This window comes from Aegilops tauschii, chromosome 6, assembly GCF_002575655.3.
Source record: "Aegilops tauschii subsp. strangulata cultivar AL8/78 chromosome 6, Aet v6.0, whole genome shotgun sequence".
In the NCBI taxonomy this organism is placed as follows: Eukaryota; Viridiplantae; Streptophyta; class Magnoliopsida; order Poales; family Poaceae; genus Aegilops; species Aegilops tauschii.
This window is the reverse complement of record NC_053040.3, coordinates 9917784-9939732: the sequence shown is the minus strand read 5'-3', so window position 1 is coordinate 9939732 and position 21949 is coordinate 9917784. Positions and strand designations below refer to the sequence as shown.

General features: G+C 45.1%; 2 protein-coding genes across 2 annotated transcripts; both read left to right on the top strand.

Moving 5' to 3' along the window:
• Positions 1-13410: 13410 nt before the first annotated feature.
• On the top strand, positions 13411-20565 carry LOC109752264 (dihydrolipoyllysine-residue acetyltransferase component 2 of pyruvate dehydrogenase complex, mitochondrial). Its single transcript, XM_020311171.4, has 19 exons — positions 13411-13718; positions 14500-14593; positions 15183-15256; positions 15339-15436; positions 15802-15842; positions 16230-16285; positions 16402-16476; positions 16574-16666; positions 16785-17030; positions 17112-17184; positions 18304-18380; positions 18475-18560; positions 18656-18731; positions 18836-18903; positions 18987-19053; positions 19127-19222; positions 19298-19400; positions 19886-19981; positions 20072-20565. Exons 1-19 carry the CDS (start codon positions 13683-13685, stop codon positions 20140-20142), a joined length of 1626 nt encoding a protein of 541 aa, XP_020166760.1. The 5' UTR covers positions 13411-13682; the 3' UTR covers positions 20143-20565.
• A 250-nt stretch (positions 20566-20815) lies between these two features.
• Positions 20816-21695, top strand: LOC141025671 (BTB/POZ and MATH domain-containing protein 1-like). Its single transcript, XM_073501585.1, has 2 exons — positions 20816-21116; positions 21277-21695. Exons 1-2 carry the CDS (start codon positions 20816-20818, stop codon positions 21693-21695), a joined length of 720 nt encoding a protein of 239 aa, XP_073357686.1.
• Positions 21696-21949: the final 254 nt, after the last annotated feature.

Below are 21949 nucleotides of genomic sequence, written 5' to 3'. Positions count from 1 at the left end.
GGGTCCGGAACCTGAGGATCATCCTCATAGCTGCCAAGAAAGATTATGTCCTAGAAGCACCGCTAGGTGAAGCACCCATCCCAGAGAACAAAGACGTTATGAACGCTTGGCAATCACGTGCTGATGATTACTCCCTCGTTCAGTGCGGCATGCTTTACAGCTTAGAACCGGGGCTCCAAAAGCGTTTTGAGAAACATGGAGCATATGAGATGTTCGAAGAGCTGAAAATGGTTTTCCAAGCTCATGCCCGGGTCGAGAGATATGAAGTCTCCGACAAGTTCTTCAGTTGTAAAATGGAGGAAAATAGTTCTGTCAGTGAGCACATACTCAAAATGTCTGGGTTACACAACCGCTTGTCTCAGCTGGGAGTTAATCTCACGGATGACGCGGTCATTGACAGAATCCTTCAGTCGCTTCCACCAAGCTACAAGAGCTTTGTGATGAACTTCAATATGCAGGGGATGGAAAAGACCATTCCTGAGGTATATTCAATGCTGAAATTAGCGGAGGTGGAGATCAAAAAGGAACATCAAGTGTTGATGGTGAATAAAACCACTAAGTTCAAGAAAGGCAAGGGTAAGAAGAACTTCAAGAAGGACGGCAAGGGAATTGCCGCGCCCGGTAAGCCAGTTGCCGGGAAGAAGCCAAAGAATGGACCCAAGCCTGAGACTGAGTGCTTTTATTGCAAGGGAAGTGGTCACTGGAAGCGGAACTGCCCCAAATACTTAGCGGACAAGAAGGCCGGCAACACCAAAGGTATATGTGATATACATGTAATTGATGTGTACCTTACCAGTACTCGTAGTAGCTCCTGGGTATTTGATACCGGTGCGGTTGCTCATATTTGTAACTCAAAAGAGAAGCTGCGGAATAAGTGGAGACTGGCGAAGGACGAGGTGACGATGTGCGTCGGGAATGGTTCCAAGGTCGATGTGATCGCCGTCGGCACGCTGCCTCTACATTTACCTACGGGATTAGTTTTAAACCTCAATAATTGTTATTTAGTGCCAGCTTTGAGCATGAACATTGTATCTGGATCTCGTTTAATGCGAGATGGCTACTCATCTAAATCCGAGAATAATGGCTGTTCTATTTATATGAGAGATATGTTTTATGGTCATGCCCCGCTGGTTAATGGTTTATTCTTAATGAATCTCGAACGTGATGTTACACATATTCATAGCGTTTATACCAAAAGATGTAAAGTTGATAACGATAGTCCCACATACTTGTGGCACTGCCGCCTTGGTCACATTGGTGTCAAGCGCATGAAGAAGCTCCATGCTGATGGACTTTTAGAGTCTCTCGATTATGAATCATTTGACACATGCGAACCATGCCTCATGGGCAAAATGACCAAGACTCCGTTCTCTAGAACAATGGAGCGAGCAACCAACTTATTAGAAATCATACATACTGATGTGTGCGGTCCAATGAGTGTTGAGGCTCACGCAGGCTATCGTTATGTTCTCACTCTCACTGATGACTTGAGTAGATATGGGTATGTCTACCTAATGAAACACAAGTCTGAGACCTTTGAAAAGTTCAAGGAATTTCAGAGTGAGGTTGAGAATCAACGTGACAGGAAAATAAAATTCGTACGATCAGATCGTGGAGGGGAATATTTGAGTCACGAATTTGGCACACACTTAAGGAAATGTGGAATAGTTTCACAACTCACGCCGCCTGGAACACCTCAGCGAAATGGTGTGTCCGAACGTCGTAATCGCACTCTATTGGATATGGTGCGATCTATGATGTCTCTTACCGATCTACCGCTCTCATTTTGGGGCTATGCTTTAGAGACTGCCGCATTCACTTTAAATAGGGCTCCGTCGAAATCCGTTGAGACGACACCGTATGAATTATGGTTTGGGAAGAAACCTAAGCTGTCGTTTCTAAAAGTTCGGGGATGCGATGCTTATGTCAAGAAACTTCAACCTGAAAAGCTCGAACCCAAGTCGGAAAAATGCGTCTTCATAGGATACCCTAAGGAAACCATTGGGTATACCTTCTACCTCAGATCCGAAGGCAAGATCTTTGTTGCCAAGAACGGGTCCTTTCTGGAGAAAGAGTTTCTCTCGAAAGAAATAAGTGGGAGGAAAGTGGAACTTGATGAGGTGATAGTCACCCCTTCCGAACCGGAAAGTAGTGCAGCGCGGGAAGATGTTCCTGTGGTGCCTGCACCGACTTGGGAGGAAGTAAATGATGATGATCATGAAGCTTCAGATCAAGTTACTGCTGAACTTCGTAGGTCCACAAGGACACGTTCCGCACCAGAGTGGTACGACAACCTTGTCATGGAAATCATGTTGTTGGACAACGGTGAACCTTCGAACTATGAAGAAGCAATGGCGGGCCCGGATTCCAACAAATGGCTTGAAGCCATGCAATCCGAGATAGGATCCATGTATGAAAACGAAGTATGGACTTTGACTGACTTGCCCGATGATCGGCGAGCCATAGAAAATAAATGGATCTTTAAGAAGACAGACGCGGATGATAACGTGACCATCTATAAGGCTCGAGTTGTCGCTAAGGGTTATCGACAAGTTCAAGGGGTTGACTACGATGAGACTTTCTCACCCGTAGCGAAGCTGAAGTCCGTCCGAATCATGTTAGCAATTGCCGCATTCTATGATTATGAGATATGGCAAATGGACGTCAAAACGGCATTCCTTAATGGCTTTCTTAAGGAAGAATTGTACATGATGCAGCCGGAAGGTTTTGTCGATCCTAAGAATGCTAACAAGGTATGCAAGCTCCAGCGCTCCATCTATGGGCTGGTGCAAGCATCTCGGAGTTGGAACATTCGATTTGATGAGATGATCAAAGCGTTTGGGTTTACACAGACTTATGGAGAAGCCTGTGTTTACAAGAAAGTGAGTGGGAGCTCTGTAGCATTTCTCTTATTATATGTGGATGACATACTATTGATGGGAAATGATATAGAATTCTTGGAAAGTATAAAGGCCTACTTGAATAAGTGTTTTTCAATGAAGGACCTTGGAGAAGATGCTTATATATTAGGCATCAAGATCTATAGAGATAGATCAAGACGCCTCATTGGTCTTTCACAGAGTACGTACCTTGACAAGATATTGAAGAAGTTCAATATGGATCAGTCCAAGAAGGGGTTCTTGCCTGTATTGCAAGGTGTACAATTGAGCACGGCTCAATGCCCGACCACGGCAGAAGATAGAGAAAAGATGAGTGTCATCCCCTATGCCTCGGCCATAGGGTCTATTATGTATGCCATGCTGTGTACCAGACCTGATGTAAACCTTGCCGTAAGTTTGGTAGGAAGGTACCAAAGTAATCCCGGCATGGAACACTGGACAGCGGTCAAGAATATCCTGAAGTACCTGAAGAGGACTAAGGATATGTTTCTCGTTTATGGAGGTGACGAAGAGCTCGTCGTAAAGGGTTACATCGATGCTAGCTTCGACACAGATCTGGATGACTCGAAGTCACAAACCGGATACGTGTATATTTTGAATGGAGGGGCAGTAAGCTGGTGCAGTTGCAAGCAAAGCGTCGTGGCGGGATCTACATGTGAAGCGGAGTACATGGCGGCCTCAGAGGCAGCGCAAGAAGCAATCTGGATGAAGGAGTTCATTACCGACTTAGGGGTGATTCCCAATGCGTCGGGCCCGATGACTCTCTTCTGTGACAACACTGGAGCTATTGCCCTTGCCAAGGAGCCCAGGTTTCACAGGAAGACCAGGCATATCAAGCGTCGCTTCAACTCCATTTGTGAAAGTGTTCAAAATGGAGACATAGATATTTGTAAAGTACATACGGACCTGAATGTAGCAGATCCGTTGACTAAACCTCTCCCTAGGGCAAAACATGATCAACACCAGGACGCAATGGGTGTTCGATTCATCACAATGTAACTAGATTATTGACTCTTGCAAGTGGGAGACTGTTGGAAATATGCCCTAGAGGCAATAATAAAATGGTTATTATTATATTTCCTTGTTCATGATAATTGGCTATTGTTCATGCTATAATTGTGTTATCCGGAAATCGTAATACATGTGTGAATACATAGACCACAACGTGTCCCTAGTAAGCCTCTAGTTGACTAGCTCGTTGATCAACAGATAGTCATGGTTTCCTGACTATGGACATTGGATGTCATTGATAACGGGAGCACATCATTAGGAGAATTATGTGATGGACAAGACCCAATCCTAAGCATAGCACAAAGATCGTGTAGTTCGTTTGCTAGAGCTTTTCCAGCGTAACTGGGTGACTATAAAGGTGCACTACAGGTATCTCTGAAAGTGTTTGTTGGGTTGGCACGGATCAAGACTGGGATTTGTCACTCCGTATGACGCAGAGGTATCTCTGGGCCCACTCGGTAATGCATCATCATAATGAGCTCAATGTGACTAAGGAGTTAGCCACGGGATCATGCATTATGGTACGAGTAAAGTGACTTGCCGGTAACGAGATTGAACAAGGTATTGGGATACCGACGATCGAATCTCGGGCAAGTAACGTACCGATTGACAAAGGGAATTGTATACGGGATTGATTGAATCCTCGACATCGTTGTCCATCCGATGAGATCATCGTGGAACATGTGGGATCCAACATGGGTATCCAGATCCCGCTGTTGGTTATTGACCGGAGAGTCGTCTCGGTCATGTCTGCATGTCTCCCGAACCTGTAGGGTCTACACACTTAAGGTTCGGTGACGCTAGGGTTGTAGAGATATTAGTATGCGGAAACCCGAAAGTTGTTCGGAGTCCCGGATGAGATCCCGGACATCACGAGGAGTTCCAGAATGGTCCGGAGGTGAAGAATTATATATAGGAAGTCCAGTTTCGGCCACCGGGAAAGTTTCGGGGGTTATCGGTATTGTACCGGGACCACCGGAAGGGTCCCGGGGGTCCACCGGGTGGGGCCACCTGTCCCGGAGGGCCCCATGGACTGAAGTGGGGAGGGGAACCAGCCACTGGTGGGCTGGTGCGCCCCCCTTGGGCCTCCCCTGCGCCTAGGGTTGGAAACCCTGGGGGTGGGGGCGCCCCACTTGGCTTTGGGGGCAAGCCACCCCCTTGGCCGCCGCCCCCCCTCAGATGGGATCTCCAGGGGGCCGGCGCCCCCCCAAGACCCCTATATATAGTGGGGGGGAGGGAGGGCAGCAGTACCCTAGCCCCTGGCGCCTCCCTCTCCTTCCCGTGACACCTCTCCCTCCCGCTTGCGCTTGGCGAAGCCCTGCCAGGATCCCCGCTACTTCCACCACCACGCCGTCGTGCTGCTGGATCTCCATCAACCTCTCCTTCCCCCTTGCTGGATCAAGAAGGAGGAGACGTTGCTGCTCCGTACGTGTGTTGAACGCGGAGGTGCCGTCCGTTCGGCGCTCGGTCATCGGTGAGTTGGATCACGACGAGTACGACTCCATCAACCCCGTTCACTTGAACGCTTCCGCTCGCGATCTACAAGGGTATGTAGATGCACTCCTTCTTTCTCGTTGCTAGTAAACTCCATAGATGGATCTTAGTGATGCGTAGAAAATTTTAAAATTCTGCTACGATCCCCAACAGCATGCTGGATAGCGGTCGATGTGTGGAGTAATAGTAGTAGATGCAGAATCATTTCGGTCTACTTGACACGGACGTGATGCATATATTCATGATGATTGCCTTAGATATCATCATAACTATGCACTTTTCTATCAATTGCTCGGCAGTAATTTGTTCACCCACCGTAATATATGCTATCATGAGAGAAGCCACTAGTGAAACCTATGGCCCCCGGGTCTACTTTACATCATATAAGTTTCTGATCTATAATTCTAGTTTACTATTTATTTTGCAATCTTTATTTTCCAATCTATACAACAAAAATACCAAAAATATTTATCTTATTATCTTTAGCAGATCTCACTTTTGCAAGTGGCCGTGAAGGGATTGACAACCCCTTTATCGCGTTGGTTGCAAGGTTCTTGATTGTTTGTGCAGGTACTAGGCGATTTGCGTGTAGTCTCCTACTGGATTGATACCTTGGTTCTCAAAAACTGAGGGAAATACTTACGCTACTTTGCTGCATCACCCTTTCCTCTTCAAGGGAAAACCAACGCATGCTCAAGAGGTAGCACATTTATTTTAGGTTCAACACTAACCCCGAAGGTAAAGGGAGTGTGCAATGGTGATCTTATCAACCTTGGAATCACTTCCAACTCACATCATCACCTCGCCCTTAACTATTCTCTGTTTATTTTGCAACTCCCGTTTCGAGTTACTACTCTTAGCAACTGAACCAGTATCAAATACTGAGGGGTTGCTATAAACACTAGTAAAGTACACATCAATAACATGTATATCAAATATACCTTTGTTCACTTTGCCATCCTTCTTATCCGCCAAGTATCTAGGGCAGTTCCACTTCTAGTGACCATTTCCTTTGCAGTAGAAGCACTCAGTTTCAGGCTTGGGTCTATCTTTGGGCTTCTTCATGGGAGTGGCAACTTGTTTGCCATTCTTCTTGAAGTTCCCTTTCTTTCCCTTGCCCTTTTACTTGAAACTAGTGGTCTTGTCAACCATCAACATTTGATGCTTTTCTTGATTTCTACCTTCGCCGATTTCAGCATCACGAAGAGCTCGGGAATCGTTTTCGTCATCCCTTGCATATTATAGTTCATCACGAAGTTCTAGTAACTTGGTGACAGTGACTAGAGAACTCTGTCAATCGCTATCTTATCTGTAAGATTAACTCCCACTTGATTCAAGCGATTGTAGTACTCAGACATTCTGAGCACATGCTCACTAGTTGAGCTATTCTCCTCCATCTTGTAGGCAAAATACTTGTTAGATGTCTCATACCTCTCGACTCAGGCATTAGTCTGAAATACCAATTTCAACTCTTGGAACATCTCATATGCTCCATGGCGTTTCAAAACATTTTTGAAGTCCCGGTTCTAAGCCGTAAAGCATGGTGCGCTAAACTATCAAGTAGTCATCATACCGAGCTTGTCAAACGATCATAACGTCTGCATTTGCTCCTGCAATAGTTCGGTCACCTAGCGGTGCATCAAGGACATAATTCTTCTGTGCAGCAATGAGGATAATCCTCAGATCACGGACCTAGTCCGCATCATTGCTACTATCAACTTTCAACTTAGTTTTCTCTAGGAACATATCATAAATAAAACGGGGGAAGCTATATGCGAGCAATTGATCTACAACATAGATATGCAAATACTATCAGGACTAAGTTCATGATAAATTTAAGTTCAATTAATCATATTACTTAAGAACTCCCACTTATATAGACATCCCTCTAGTCATCTAAATGATTACGTGATCCATATCAACTAAACCATGTCCGATCATCACGTGAGATGGAGTAGCTTTCAATGGTGAACATCACTATGTTGATCATATCTACTATATGATTCACGTTCGACCTTTCGGTCTCAGTGTTCCGAGGCCATATCTGCATATTCTAGGCTCGTCAAGTTTAACGCGAGTATTCTACATGTGCAAAACTGGCTTGCACCCATAGTATGTGAACGTAGAGCTTATCACACCCGATCATCACGTGGTGTCTCAGCACGAAGAACTGTCGCAGCGGTGCATACTCAGGGAGAACACTTATACCTTGAAATTTTAGTAAGGGGGTCATCTAATAATGCTACCGTCGTACTAAGCAAAATAAGATGCATAAAAGATAAACATCACATGCAATCAAAATATGTGACATGATATGGCCATCATCATCTTGTGCCTTTGATCTTCATCTCTAAAGCACCGTCATGATCTCCATCATCACCGGCATGACACCATGATCTCCATCATCTTGATCTCTATCAACGTGTCGTCACATGGTCGTCTCACCAACTATTGCTTTTGCAACTATTGCTACCGCATAGCGATAAAGTAAAGAAATTATATGGCGCTTGCATCTTATGCAATAAAGAGACAATCATAAGGCTCCCGCCAGTTGCCGATAACTTTAACAAAACATGATCATCTCATACAACAATTTATATCTCATCACATCTTGACCATATCACATCACAGAAAGCCCTACAAAAACAAGTTAGACGTCCTCTACTTTGTTGTTGCAAGTTTTACGTGGCTGCTACGGGCTTCTAGCAAGAACCGTTCTTACCTACGCATCAAAACCACAACGATTTTTCGTCAAGTGTGCTGTTTTAACCGTCAATAAGGACCGGGCATAGTCAAACTCAATTCAACTAAAGCTGGAGAAACAGACACCCACTAGCCACCTGTGTGCGAAGCACGGCGGTAGAACCAGTCTCATGAACGCGGTCATGTAATGTTGGTCTGGGCCGCTTCATCCAACAATGCCGCCGAATCAAAGTATGACATGCTGGTAAGCAGTATGATTATTATCGCCCACAACTCTTCGTGTTCTACTCGTGCATATAACATCTACGCATAGACCTGGCTCGGATGCCACTGTTGGGGAACGCAGTATTTCAAAAAAATTCCTACGATCACGCAAGATCTTTCTAGGAGATGCATATCAACGAGACGGGAGAGTGTGTCCATGTACCCTCGTAGACCGAAAGTGGAAGCGTTTAGTAAAGCGGTTGATGTAGTCGAACGTCTTCACGATCCAACCGATCCAAGTACCGAACGTACGGCACCTCCGTGTTCTGCACACGTTCAGCATGATGACGTCCCTCGAGCTCTTGATCCAGTTGAGGACGAGGGAGAGTTCCGTCAGCATGACGGCGTGGCGACGGTGATGATGAAGTTACCGGCGCAGGGCTTCTCCTAAGCACTACGACGATATGATCGAGGTGTTGAACTGTGGAGGGGGGCACCGCACACGGCTAAGAGATTGTCTGTTGTGTCTTTGGGGTGCCCCTGCCCCCATATATAAAGGAGGGGAGGAGGAGGCCGGCCAACAAGGGGCGCGCCAGGGAGAGGGGAGTCCTACTAGGATTCCAGTCCTAGTAGGATTCGGCCCCACCCTTTTTTCCTTCTACCGGAGGGGGAAAAGGGGAAGGAGAGGGAGTAGGAGAAGGAAAGGGGGGTGGCGCCCCCTTCCCAAGTCCAATTCGGCCTCCTCCCTTGTGGGGGGCGCACCAGCCCCTTGTGGGCTGGTTAGCCTCCCTCCTATGGCCCATAAGGCCCATATCTTTCCCCGGGGGGTTCCGGTAACCCCTCCGGTACTCCGGTATGTACCCGATACACTCCAGAACCCTTCTGGTGTCCGAATACTACCTTCCAATATATCATTCTTTACCTCTCGACCATTTTGAGACTCCTTGTCATGTCCGTGATCTCATCCGGGACTCCGAACAAACTTCGGTCATCAAATCACATAACTCATAATACAAATCGTCATCGAACGTTAAGCGTGCGGACCCTACGGGTTCGAGAACTATGTAGACATGACCGAGACACATCTCCGGTCAATAACCAATAGCGGAACCTGGATGCTCATATTGGTTCCTACATATTCTACGAAGATCTTTATCGGTCCAACCGCATAACAACATACGTTGTTCCCTTTGTCATCGGTATGTTACTTGCCCGAGATTTGATCATCGATATCATCATACCTAGTTCAATCTCGTTACCGGCAAGTCTTTTTACTCGTTCCGTAATGCATCATCCCGCAACTAACTCATTAGTCACATTGCTTGCAAGGCTTATAGTGATGATCATTACCGAGAGGGCCCAGAGATACCTCTCCAATACACGGAGTGACAAATCCTAATCTCGATCTATGCCAACTCAACAAACACCATTGGATACACTTGTAGAGCATCTTTATGATCACCCAGTTACGTTGTGACGTTTAATAGCACACAAGGTGTTCCTCCGGTATTCGTTAGTTGCATAATCTCATAGTCAGAGGAACACGTATAAGTCATGATGAAAGCAATAGCGATAAAACTAAATGATCATTTATGCTAAGCTAACGGATGGGTCTTGTCCATCACATCATTCTCTAATGATGTGATCCCGTTGATCAAATGACAACACATGTCTATGGTCAGGAAACTTAACCAACTTTGATTAACGAGCTAGTCTAGTAGAGACATACTAGGGGCACTCTGTTTGCCTATGTATTCACACATGTACTAAGTTTCCGGTTAATACAATTCTAGCATGAATAATAAACATTTATCATGATATAACGAAATATAAATAACAACTTTATTATTGCCTCTAGGGCATATTTCCTTCATTACATCTATCATGAATCGTCAGAAATAAGCCATTGGAGAAACCTTATTCAATCTTAATATATTTTCCTACTACTCAGTGCTTGCATCTGTGATGCCCTCGGGCCGGCGGATGACTCGGGCCCACCCTCAGATGATGGGTGCTGCGGTTGTCTCAAGGGAGAAGGCATTCAACCGGTTGATTCAACCACGCTCAAGCAGGCGCAACATGTCAACTGATGCATCACCATGTAAACATGACATAAATGTATTTTGAACATACAAGTGATGAGACTGAAGAGAAACGCCGAGGGCACCATGTGGGGCCATGAGGCATATTGGCACACCCCAGGGCATGGGGCTCGTCTTGGGCATGGGTTGTGATTGTTGCTTGGAACGATTCATGATACTATTTCTTTTGAATGCGTATCTTCGTGATTTTGAAACTATTTTTTTATATGAAACCATGTTTTTCCAACTTTGAATTTTAGGACCTTCTTCAAGTTTAGAATGTCAAAATACTAAAGGTTTGGTTCGACCAGCCCACTCGGTCTATCGCGTGTGTGGCCCACCACGCTAAGGCCCAAGGTGCAAACCCCTCCTTATGTCTTTTTTATAGAATTAGTCAACCTTTATTAATCATCCCATACTTGGGATCTCATCTGAGATAATATGCAAAATACAATCTGGTTGCTCTTGAAGCCAAAATCTATCAAGTCAAAAGAAGCACCCTCTCTCGCCAGGATGTGAGGCCCTTTATTAGTTGATCTTCTCACCGAGGATACTTTAACACCATCAAAACCCAACAGTTGTTTCTCTGTGTACTCAACGATTGGCCCTATCACCGACATGTTCTTCGTCTTCTTCGTTCAACATCACTCGTAGCTCCCTATTATCTACTTCCACATGAACCTTTGTGGAACCAACTTGAGCCGCCATCAGCAGTGCAAGACGGTAGGCCAAGGCTTCGGCTACCTCTGGATCGGATACACTTGGAAAAGCATATGACGTTCGTCCCCTGAAAGCTCCAGAATGATCCCTGAGAACCACACCTCCTCCTCCTCTTCTGCATGCTTCGGCAGTGCCCCATCTGCGTTCACTTTAAGCCATCCTTGCTCCGGTGCTCTCCACCTCTCCATATGTCTTCATACGGTTCGACATGCATTTATTACGTGATGCTTTGTTTGTTCACAACATCAGACGTGTACTTTGCCAACGAAACTATCAAAAAACACTTAAAAATTGTAGCAATGTTTGACAAGGATGTGGCACTCGAGTAGGGTCACACATGTTAAATGTCGGCCCAATAACCATGACTTGGGTCTGGTGGATGAATCGAGCCCACCTCCCATATGGATGTGGCAGTCGTCTTAAGGGAGAAGGCAGGCAGGCGGCTAATTCAACCATCGTCAGTCCAACACGACCTGACGGCTCATGCGGCACCATGTAAACATGGAATAATTTTTTTGAACATATAAGTGATGCGACTCAAGGGCAACACCGAGGGTGCAATGTGAGGCCCATGAGGCATGGTGGCACATCGCATGACATGGGTCCCTTGTGGGTATGGCCCCTGTCATGCGCGACTCATGCTCATATCTTAGTGCTAGTTGATATTTGGAGGCTTTTAATCGAATCAAATAGGAACCAATGTAATTTTGGATCGTACTTAATGTGAATGAATGGATAAGGATGAACTCAACGTTTCGGGTTACAACCCTTTTCCATCTATAAAAGGGGAGTTCCTCTCCTCATACCTCCAAGTGACCTGTATTCAGCCAACAACACTAGTAAAATCTAGCTTTTGGTGTGTCAAGCTTGACAGTTGTAGCAATAAGTCCTTCAATTGTCCATTTGAGAATACCGAGGAGGGAGAGGTGGTGGGTGTAAGTTACATTGAGAATTTGAACCAACCATTACACAGATTGGTGAAGGTGATGGTTTACTCATTGTTGTTCTCGATGTAACTTACACCTGACCGCTTCTCTCTCTTCAGCATTCACAAAAGCTAGAAGTGGTGAGCTGATTGGTAAATTTATTGATTAGGATTGCATGATCAAGTGCATACTTTTTTTGCCCATGCTGAGCATTACATAAGATTGAACACATGTGGCAGGGGTCATGTTCGAGATTCTTTTGGATAAACAATTGTATGTAGGGCATTACGATTAGTACTGATATTTCTCTAAATGCTAATATGGAAGTTCGATCTGCAACATCTAGATTATGCATGGAATATATATTTCTGTGGGGATTATTTTTTTTCCTCGGTTTCTTTCTCGTTATTCTTGTATGATTCATTATCTTTGTTCCTAAATCTAATAGCCATCCTTACCTTTCCTGGTTTTTTCTTAAAATACAAAAAGGTGAAAGATCCAATACTATATCATGGTCAACAAATGAATTGTTCTATATCATTTACATCTATCATGAATCATCCGAAATAAGCCATTGGAGAAACCTTATTCAATCTTAATATATTTTTCTACTACTCAGTGCTTGCATCTGTGATGCCCTCGGGCCGGGCGGATGACTCGGGCCCACCCTCAGATGATGGGTGTTGCAGTTGTCTCAAGGGAGAAGGCATGCAACCGGTTGATTCAACCACCCTCGAGCAGGCGCAACGTGTCAGCTGATGCACCACCATGTAAACATGACATAGAAGTATTTTGAACATACAAGTGATGAGACTGAAGAGAAACGCCGAGGGCACCATGTGGGGCCACGAGGCATATTGGCACACCCCCAGGGCATGGGGCTCGTCTTGGACATGGGTCCGCCATAGCTCCCTTGTTCTGCGCGGCTTCATGCTCATATCTTATCGCTCATTGGATACTTGAAGGTTTTCAATCGAATCAAACAGGAGCCGGTGTAATCTCGGACCTTACTTAATGTGAATAAACGGATAAGGATGAACTCGATGTTTCCGGTTACAACCATTTACCTTCTTCTATACAAGGGAAGCTCATCTCCTCATACCTTCCAGCAACCTATATTCGGCCAACAACACTAGTAATTTTTTTGGCGTGTCTCTAAAGCTCGCCACTTGTAGTAATTCAGTTTTTCACACGAGGATCTAAAGTTTGAATTAAGAATCCGTTCTTTAGAATTTTGTCTCCCACACCGAGAATCTAAGTTCGAATTGTTTCCGCAAGGGTTTGGTGAGGAGAGAAAACAATTCTCTCTATAGCATGAGGTGAGAATCTAAGTTTGAATTGTTTTCATGATGAATTTTGCCTCTTGAAAACAAGGAGAAGCCAAAAGCCAAACCCTCCTCCTCTCCCTCCCGTCCCGTCCCTACGGCGACCCTGGGCCGGGCTGGCGGGCGGGCGGGCTGACGTGGCACCGCATCCCGTACATAACAGAACGGAACAGCGACCCCCGCCCATCTCCATCCATCTCCCACCTTCCCCCTCTCCACCTCCCTCCCCCGCCACCGGCCAAACCCTAGGCCAGGCTCGTCGGCCGTCCCCTCCCCTCCAACCCCGGCCGCATCTCCGCGCCCGGCCGCCCGCCCGCCATGTCCGCCGCGCAGCTCCTCCGCCACTCCCGCAAGGTCCGTGTTCCCTCCCCCTCCCCCTCTCCCCCCGATCTGCTGCTGCCGCCGCCGCTCCCGTGGGAGAGCGATCTCGCGTCGCGCCCGCCCGCGCCGGCCGTAGCCGCCGCAATCCGGCCCCGCAATGCCGTGTCCTCGCCGGATCCCGCTCGACGGGCCTCCGCGCCAGCGGGCAGTGCTAGTAGGCAGGTAGGTACCGCCGTTCTGATCGGGAGGGGGATCCGACGCCCCGGTGGCGCGATTTCGGTTGGGTGTTACGCGCCACGACGGAGCCTGATGAATCGGGCGGATGTATTTGCTTTATTATTTTCCTGTGATGATTGATTTGTAGTGCAATTCTACAAGCATGGATCGGTCAGTTCGTTTCTAACCGGCAGAATCATAGGTCGTTTGACGCTTGCTTCGGTGTGAATTATGATCATCAGGCTAGATACCCTCGAATTCAATGGTGCTCCTTCCAATTATTTGCTAGTAGAAATGCAAGGTACTGCTGTAGATTCCTTGCTGCGGCGCCACGCACACTTGGACCTGTTAGTTAAGCCCCTGAGGTAGTAACCGTGTGCAACTGTTTGGTACATTCCTCATCCGATTACTTGTCTGTTATGTCCCACTGGCTGACTCTCTATGGCCGTTGCCTCTCATCTCTGATGTTAGCTTAGTAACCGCGTAATAACCATGGGTTACATTTCTTGTGCATCTAATTACCTGTCGATGCGTTTAATTTGTGAACACGCCATTGGCTAACTATCTGTGGCTTTGCCGTCTGCTTTTGGTAATGCAGCTGCGGAGCTTGCGGAATTCTGTAGATTGTGAGCGCACCAGCCTTGCCCGCTACTTCTCTACTGGTTCTGGGTCCTCTGCCGTAAAGGAAAATGGTATGCTTGTCTCTCGCCATTATGTTTGATTGTTATTTCTTCCAGTGATTACTATGCCTCCGTGATCTGTTTTAGAATTAAGTTGGAGATGCCCTGTCTGATGACTCACTATTGCTATAACTCTTATGTTACCCATGCGTGTAAGTGTCCTGTTACTGGCTAGTTGTGTCTGTGCTTTGCTGTTCGATATTGGTTGTCCAGGATCCTCTAGAAGACAATGCGTGCTTCTTCTTTTTTCTCAGTCAGCTTGGGGTATAACAAACAGTAGTTTATAATGTGCATGGGCATATAACATGAACCATAATTGATTGATAATTTTACAAACAAAAGATGGCAATGTAGATTAAGTAGATGTGTCATTCTCGTTTCCAGTGACATTACTCTTTGTACTCCCACTAGAAATGCTTCAGCTGACTGAGTTAATCCTTATCATTTATATTAAGGTGTGGTTTGTCATCTATCTACTTTAGATGTGCCCCTGCTGTTTACTGCAGGCAGTAGCTCTCTTTATTTCTCTGGGAATTTATGTGCACAGTGAGAAGTGTGTGTCACTATTGGTGATGTAATCTTGTCCTTATGGTTTCTGCAGGTGTTGAGAAAAGAATTGGAGGTGCCAGATTTTCTCAGTACAAGCAACCTGGGAAAGAGCTTGAGACCTTCAAGGTTATGTCCTTGTAAATTCTGCTCCATAATTGAAATCCTAGCATATTGTCCTGAGATTCTAATTTCTACTTTTATTTTTCAGGTGTCACTAGGAGGAGCAAACGGAAGCTCTACTTGTAGAAGAATGCTCATCAACCGTGTCCCAAGTGCTGTTACTGGCCTCAATGGTTCATTGTCATGGTATAGTGTGATTTTCTTGTTACACTGTTGCTGCCTTTATATTTCTGTGTGCCAATGTATCAAAGGATAACCACCTTCAGAAAAGGGGAACGTGAACTTGAAATGTTTGACAATTAATTAATATAAATCATGAAAAAACCAACCGTATCTTGCAAAAAGTCCTTGCATTCCTCACCACTTTTCAGTCATATACATGAAGGGTGATTTATTTTTCTATAGCACAATAGCTAACCCAGCTTATGATTGGAGTTTTTGTTGTCCATTTAGAGTGGTTCCTACCAGAAATGTGCGATGGCTGTACTCTTTCCTTTAATGTACAAGAATACCACTTTGAAGGTGCTTGCCTTTTTGTTGTCCTTTTTCAGTGGGCGAGTAGCTTCAGCAAGGTCTTTCTCAAGTAGTGCAGGTACTCCCGCACCCTCTTGGATGTTTGTTTATGCCCTTGAATCAAATAACTTCATTCGATGACCAGAAATTGCAAATCTTGTAACAGAGCTTGGTATCTTTTTTCGGGCAACTATTATGCCAGAAGGCTGCCTTCCACCCATATCTAAGCATTACAACATATTAGGATTTTTGTCCACATCTATTTCCATGTAAAATTTCAGGGTAGTTCTCTTTTGTGCCGCATCTAAGAATTTTGTTTGCTTTGTACAAAAGTTATAGTATCTTGAATTCTGGGTCCCACATCTCCGCCATCATTTTGGTACCTGTATCACAATTCTGAGAACCCCAATTAGTATAGCATAAGCCAGATTCCATGTCAGATGTCCTAACATACTGCTTATTCCAGACCTGCCACCACATCAAGAAATTGGGATGCCATCACTGTCACCTACAATGACTGAGGTATTTGTCATCCAAAGTTATTATTATAATAATGGTTAGATTGAACCCATAATTTCTGTTTGTCTCTATTCCTTAAAATTATATATAGTACAATATGATACTTGTATTGTCTGCAGGGAAACATTGCCAAGTGGATTAAGAAGGAAGGAGACAAAGTCTCACCTGGTGAAGTTCTGTGTGAGGTGGAAACGGTAAGATTCTTCATCGGCGAGTTCCATATTCTTAGTCAGCACATACTCAAGCTGCAGCAGAAGGTAAATAACATCTATATGCATTTCATCTAATTAGGATAAAGCCACGGTAGAGATGGAGTGCATGGAAGAGGGCTATCTTGCTAAGATTGTTCAGGGTGATGGTGCCAAAGAGATTAAAGTTGGCGAGGTATGCATTTACTGTCCAAAGAACCTATAATTGTCTGCCTATTATTTCATATTGCAGTACTACTGCTTGCATGTTTTGCTGACATATATTGGTTGCATTATGTGGCCTATGATCTTAGGTCATCTGTGTGACCGTGGAAGAAGGTGACATCGAAAAGTTTAAAGATTACAAACCGTCGGCTGCAGATGCGCCTGCTGCTCCTTCAGAATCAAAGGCTACACCAGAACCTGCAGCGCCAAAAGTGGAGGAGAAAGTACCTGCCAAGGCTCCTGAACCGAAGGCCCCAAAGGCCGAAAAAGCTTCTCGATCTGGTGATAGAATATTCGCCAGCCCCCTTGCAAGGAAATTAGCAGAGGATAACAATGTAAGTCTTTATTTGAGTTAGTCTAGGTAGTTGCTGTATGCAGTGCAGTCAATGAAAACATGGATGTGTTCTTTCAAACAGGTTCAACTGTCAAGTGTAAAAGGCACTGGTCCTGATGGCCGTATTCTGAAGGCAGACATTGAAGATTACTTGGGTATGCTATTTTCTCCTCTAATTGCATTCCCGAGATTGATGAATGGTTCTTTGATCTAATCTAGTATCTCTTGCTTGTAGAAACTTAGTATAATGACTGCTTGAGTAAATCTTCAGCATTGACCATTATACAAATTGAATTTTAACTAGACATTTACCTGGCTATGCACTTGATCTTAAATCTTGATGTCTGTTGATTTGGAGGTTTTTTTGGTTGTACTATGTTGTTGACTTGCCGTGTAGTTGTGTGTTCTTGTTAAGTGTGATTTTCTAGAGCTCAGAGAATTGATTTTTGACACATTTAATTGCATGTGCATGCCAAATTAGGTTAACTAGTTATGCAAAATACAGTCTACTACTTACTGACCTTCCAAGCTATGTGGTACATGCTAGTGCATTTCATTTCATGTGTGCTTAGAAAATGGAACTCCGTAGAGCTGGACTTGTTCTCCAAAAGACTACATATATGAGTGTCTATGGTTACAGGATTTTGTAATTAATGCGCATCACATACACTTCTCCTGCTATCTGCTAACTATCCTAGAGTCCTGCAAATAGCAGCAGTTGGGAGTCGCTGAGCCGGAAACTTTTCTGGAAAAAAAAGTTACAACTCTTACGCGTGTCATCCATACTCCTTTTTGGCCTGTGCTTGCTCGTATCCATGGACAGCATCAACCAAATCAATCCATGTTCAGAAAACCTTTGCACTGTGATCTGAATTAGCTTGACTGATGTTCAAGTTTTGCTACTGAAATTTATTTGTAGTCTGCTGTTGCTCTTTAAGGCGATCACATACACAATTGGATGTCGTAAAGACCTCTATACCCGCTCTCATAAAAAACAACTCCATGCTTTTTATGTGCCATTCTTGATTCTGTTCCTTTTTTCTTTTTCATCGCGTGAGTTTTCTACTGCAAAGTGTGGACGAATTGCGTAGTATTCAATTTTTTTTACCAGCATTCTATTGAGATCCAAGTAAAATTTCTGAACTAGGCTTGATCCCTTCCTCTAGGGGCATGCAGCCCATTATGTCATGCATTTAGCTTTGCTTCTATTATGTGAATCAAATGGGATCCAACCAGTGTCTAATGATTATTTTTGCTTAACGAAACTTCTGTAGCCAAGGGTGGCAAGAGCGAGGCTTTTGCAGCTTCAGGATTAGATTACACTGATATTCCAAATGCGCAGATAAGAAAGGTATGTTTCAGCATTGAAGAATGCCGATGAGACTTTTTTTTGTTGATCCTATCTGCCTTGTAGTGTTTTAACTTTTAACTCTTGTTCTTTTCAGGTTACTGCAAACCGCCTCTTAGCCTCTAAGCAAACCATCCCACATTACTACTTGACAGTTGACACACGCGTCGACAAACTTATCAAGTATGTTTCAGGCCTGATTTTGTAAAACTTGCAGTGGATAATTTTAGTACCGAACTTTTGTCTAAAGAAGAGTTCTTCATTTTGTTGTGCTACAGGTTGCGAGGGGAACTGAACCCACTGCAGGAAGCATCTGGTGGAAAGAAGATATCTATTAACGACCTTGTTATTAAGGTAATCACTGTTTCTTATATGTTCATTGTCGTCTTTTAAGTCATATTGGGCTCATGTGGATTCTGTGATCTCCAGCTTTAAATTTACCTCTACTTTCTGCGCAGGCTGCAGCCTTGGCTCTTCGAAAGGTCCCTGAGTGCAACAGTTCTTGGATGAATGATTTTATTCGCCAGTGAGTTCCTACGGAGTATTTATACCTGTCACTCAAATTATATTGGCAAGAAATGTGATATGACAAATGTACTTCTCATGCAGATACCACAACGTGAACATAAATGTAGCTGTACAAACTGAGCATGGATTGTTTGTTCCAGTAGTTAGGGTAAGCTAGTCAAACCTAGCTAGTTCCATTTGTGCATTTCCCCCCCTTCTCTAACTTATTACTTGTGGTGCAGGATGCCGACAAGAAGGGACTTGGTACAATCGGTGAGGAGGTGAAGCAGTTGGCTCAAAGAGCAAGGGATAACAGCTTAAAACCACAAGATTACGAGGTATTTATCGCATAGTAGATGATAAGTATGAAATCAACAGCATTTTTCATTGACCATTTTCGTTCTCTGTTTCAGGGTGGCACGTTCACAGTATCAAACTTGGGAGGTCCTTTTGGAATTAAACAATTCTGTGCTATTATAAATCCTCCTCAGTCAGCAATCTTGGCCATTGGTTCTGGTAAGAACCCGTCTTACACTTTCGGCATGTACTGCCAATACGTTGGCAATAAAAATGCTGTTGCTACTTAGTTTGCACTGTGTAGAAGTAACAGTAGCAGTTTGGCATTTGTCAGTATTTTCCATATGTTCTGGAAAACATAAGTCGTGTCGACCTTGTACTGGAATCTGCTATTGGAAGCCCAGTACGTCGACCCAGACATATTTTTTTAGATCATCCGACCGAAACATATTGCATGTGGTCCTTACTTTGGCATTCTATATACTATTCTGTGCTTACTTGTGAGTAACCTTCAGTTAGTTCTGTAGGCAGGACTTGTACATAGTCTTAAAAGTTTTGTGCTTTTTGTTTCTGTATTCTACTTCTGTAGCATAGTTAGATCTAGTTTCTGCTACTATGATCCATTATTCATTTTGTGATGTCCTTAGTCCTCCCATAGGGATTCATTCAGTGCTTACCTGATCATATTTTCCCCTTTTGAGCAGCTGAGAAGAGGGTGATTCCAGGCAGCGCGGATGGTCAGTACGAGTTTGGTTCCTACATGTCAGTAACAATGAGCTGCGATCACAGGGTTATTGATGGTACGCTCTTAATCTTTTGTGAAATATAAATCGTGAGTCAGTTGGAATGTGGGCGGGGGGAACTCAACAAATAATCATGTTTATCTGTAGGTGCAATCGGGGCGGAATTCCTGAAAGCGTTCAAGGGCTACATCGAGAACCCGACCACAATGTTGCTGTAAAGTTCGGAGGATGAAACCTATTCTTGTCGAGTTCTTGAATAATGCACAGAACGGCGCTGTCCTGTTTTACATAACCTGGGCGTGGTCTCATGGGACCCACAATCAAGAGCACAGAGCCAGCAAGCGAACACACAGGATGACCTGTTTTTTTGGATTGAAACGTCTTCTGTTCGTTTTACCTTCTGTTTCTTCCCATGAATGACCTGATTGATGTAGGTTGGACTTGCATGGCCTGTTGAGCTCATTTTTTGCCAGAGAAACTCCTGATTATAGGATTTGCATTTTTTCCTATATACACGCAAACTTAACTAGGAGGCTCAGTAAATGGTTCGGAATAATAACCCATCTTGTTAGAAACAACACTTTCTGTTTTCTTATCGCTGCCGGGTGATGCAAGCAATGAACTGTGTAGAGTTGAAGATAGTCTTGTTTGGCAGGTGTTTTATTTTTCCAAATAATGCAGAACCATGGTTCGTCTTGCGATGACCTTGTCGTTTTGTACAAAATCCTGTATACGAATTCAAATTCCCATCAATGGTTCGTCTTGCCATAACAATGCTATTGTTTTTCCAAATTCCATCACGTCGGTTGTGATTTCAAGCGTCCTAAGCCACCTATTTATTCCGACGGAGGCACAACGGTTCTGTACAGCGCATCAATCCGTCCATCGGCAATGTCGAGCTCTGGTTTCATGGCGTTCGAGATGAGCTCCAAGGCACACAGCCACAGAGCCATGGGCCAGGGCCTGGTCCGTGTCTACTCGCCGATGGTCACCGTCGGCGGCCACTGCTGGAGGCTGGCCTGCTACCCGTACGGCGACGCCCCACGCGTACCCGCCATCACCCGCTTCGCCTCCATCTACCTTGAGCTCGTGAGCCGTCCAACGCACGCCGTGACGGCCACCTTCGACGCCTTCGCCGTGTCGCCGCCGTCCCACCACAACCAATGCGTGCACGTCTACTCGCCGGACCACTGTGAGGTCCGGCGGGTTCCCTGAGTTCATCCCCGTGCATGGCGATGTATCATTATGTTTCCAAATTCCATCACGCCGGTTGTGATTTCAAGCGTGCTAAGCCACCTATTTATTCCGACGGAGGCATAGCGGTGCTGTACAGCGCATCATTCCGTCCATAGGCAATGTCGAGCTCTGGTCCTCCTCCCCCATCTCTTTGGAAGACATTGAGCCCGAGATCTTTGGAGCAATGCTCCGGTTCATCTACACTGAAACCCTGCCGGACAACGCCGACGGCGAGCCCCCCAACATCGAGGTGCTCGGACGTTTCCTCGCCGCGGCCGACCGGTTCGCGCTTGACGGCCTCAAGCTCGAGTGCACCCATAGGCTGCTGACCACCGTGTCTGTCGACTCGGTCGTCGACATGCTACGCTTGGCTGAGACGCACAGCTGCGCCGAGCTCAAGGCACGGTGTATCGGCTTCATTGCGATGATTCAGAATTTCAAGGACGTTGCGCTAACCGGTGGCTTCGTGCAGCTCGCGGTAGAATCCCCAACGATTCTTGCCGAACTTAGGGAGAGGACTGACTACTTTGCATGATTTCAGGAAGAGATAAATACACCGGTAGTCCTATAAAACTTGTATGCGATGGTCAGTTTGGTGCAAAAACTTATAGCAAAAACAGACATGGGTATGAGGACTTGATTCACCATATATTGGCGAATGAGACCATTGCGATATTAATTTGTGCCTTGAAAGACACCCGTCAAGATGTGCTTAAAACGTATCTAAGTGAAGGATGTGTCCAAATAACGTCTTGACCGAAACACGCCCTGCATCAAGAGTGAGTTGTC

Excerpts from the sequence above, each read along its gene's own strand:
- LOC109752264 (XM_020311171.4), top strand. The coding sequence starts at position 13,683 with ATGTCCGCCGCGCAGCTCCTCCGCCACTCCCGCAAG. Across the intron at positions 17,031-17,111 it reads AATTAGCAGAGGATAACAAT|GTTCAACTGTCAAGTGTAAA; the intron begins GTAAGTCTTTAT and ends TCTTTCAAACAG. Across the intron at positions 18,732-18,835 it reads TTAACGACCTTGTTATTAAG|GCTGCAGCCTTGGCTCTTCG; the intron begins GTAATCACTGTT and ends CTTTCTGCGCAG.
- LOC141025671 (XM_073501585.1), top strand. The coding sequence starts at position 20,816 with ATGTCGAGCTCTGGTTTCATGGCGTTCGAGATGAGCTCCAAGGCACAC. Across the intron at positions 21,117-21,276 it reads CGTCTACTCGCCGGACCACT|GCAATGTCGAGCTCTGGTCC; the intron begins GTGAGGTCCGGC and ends TTCCGTCCATAG.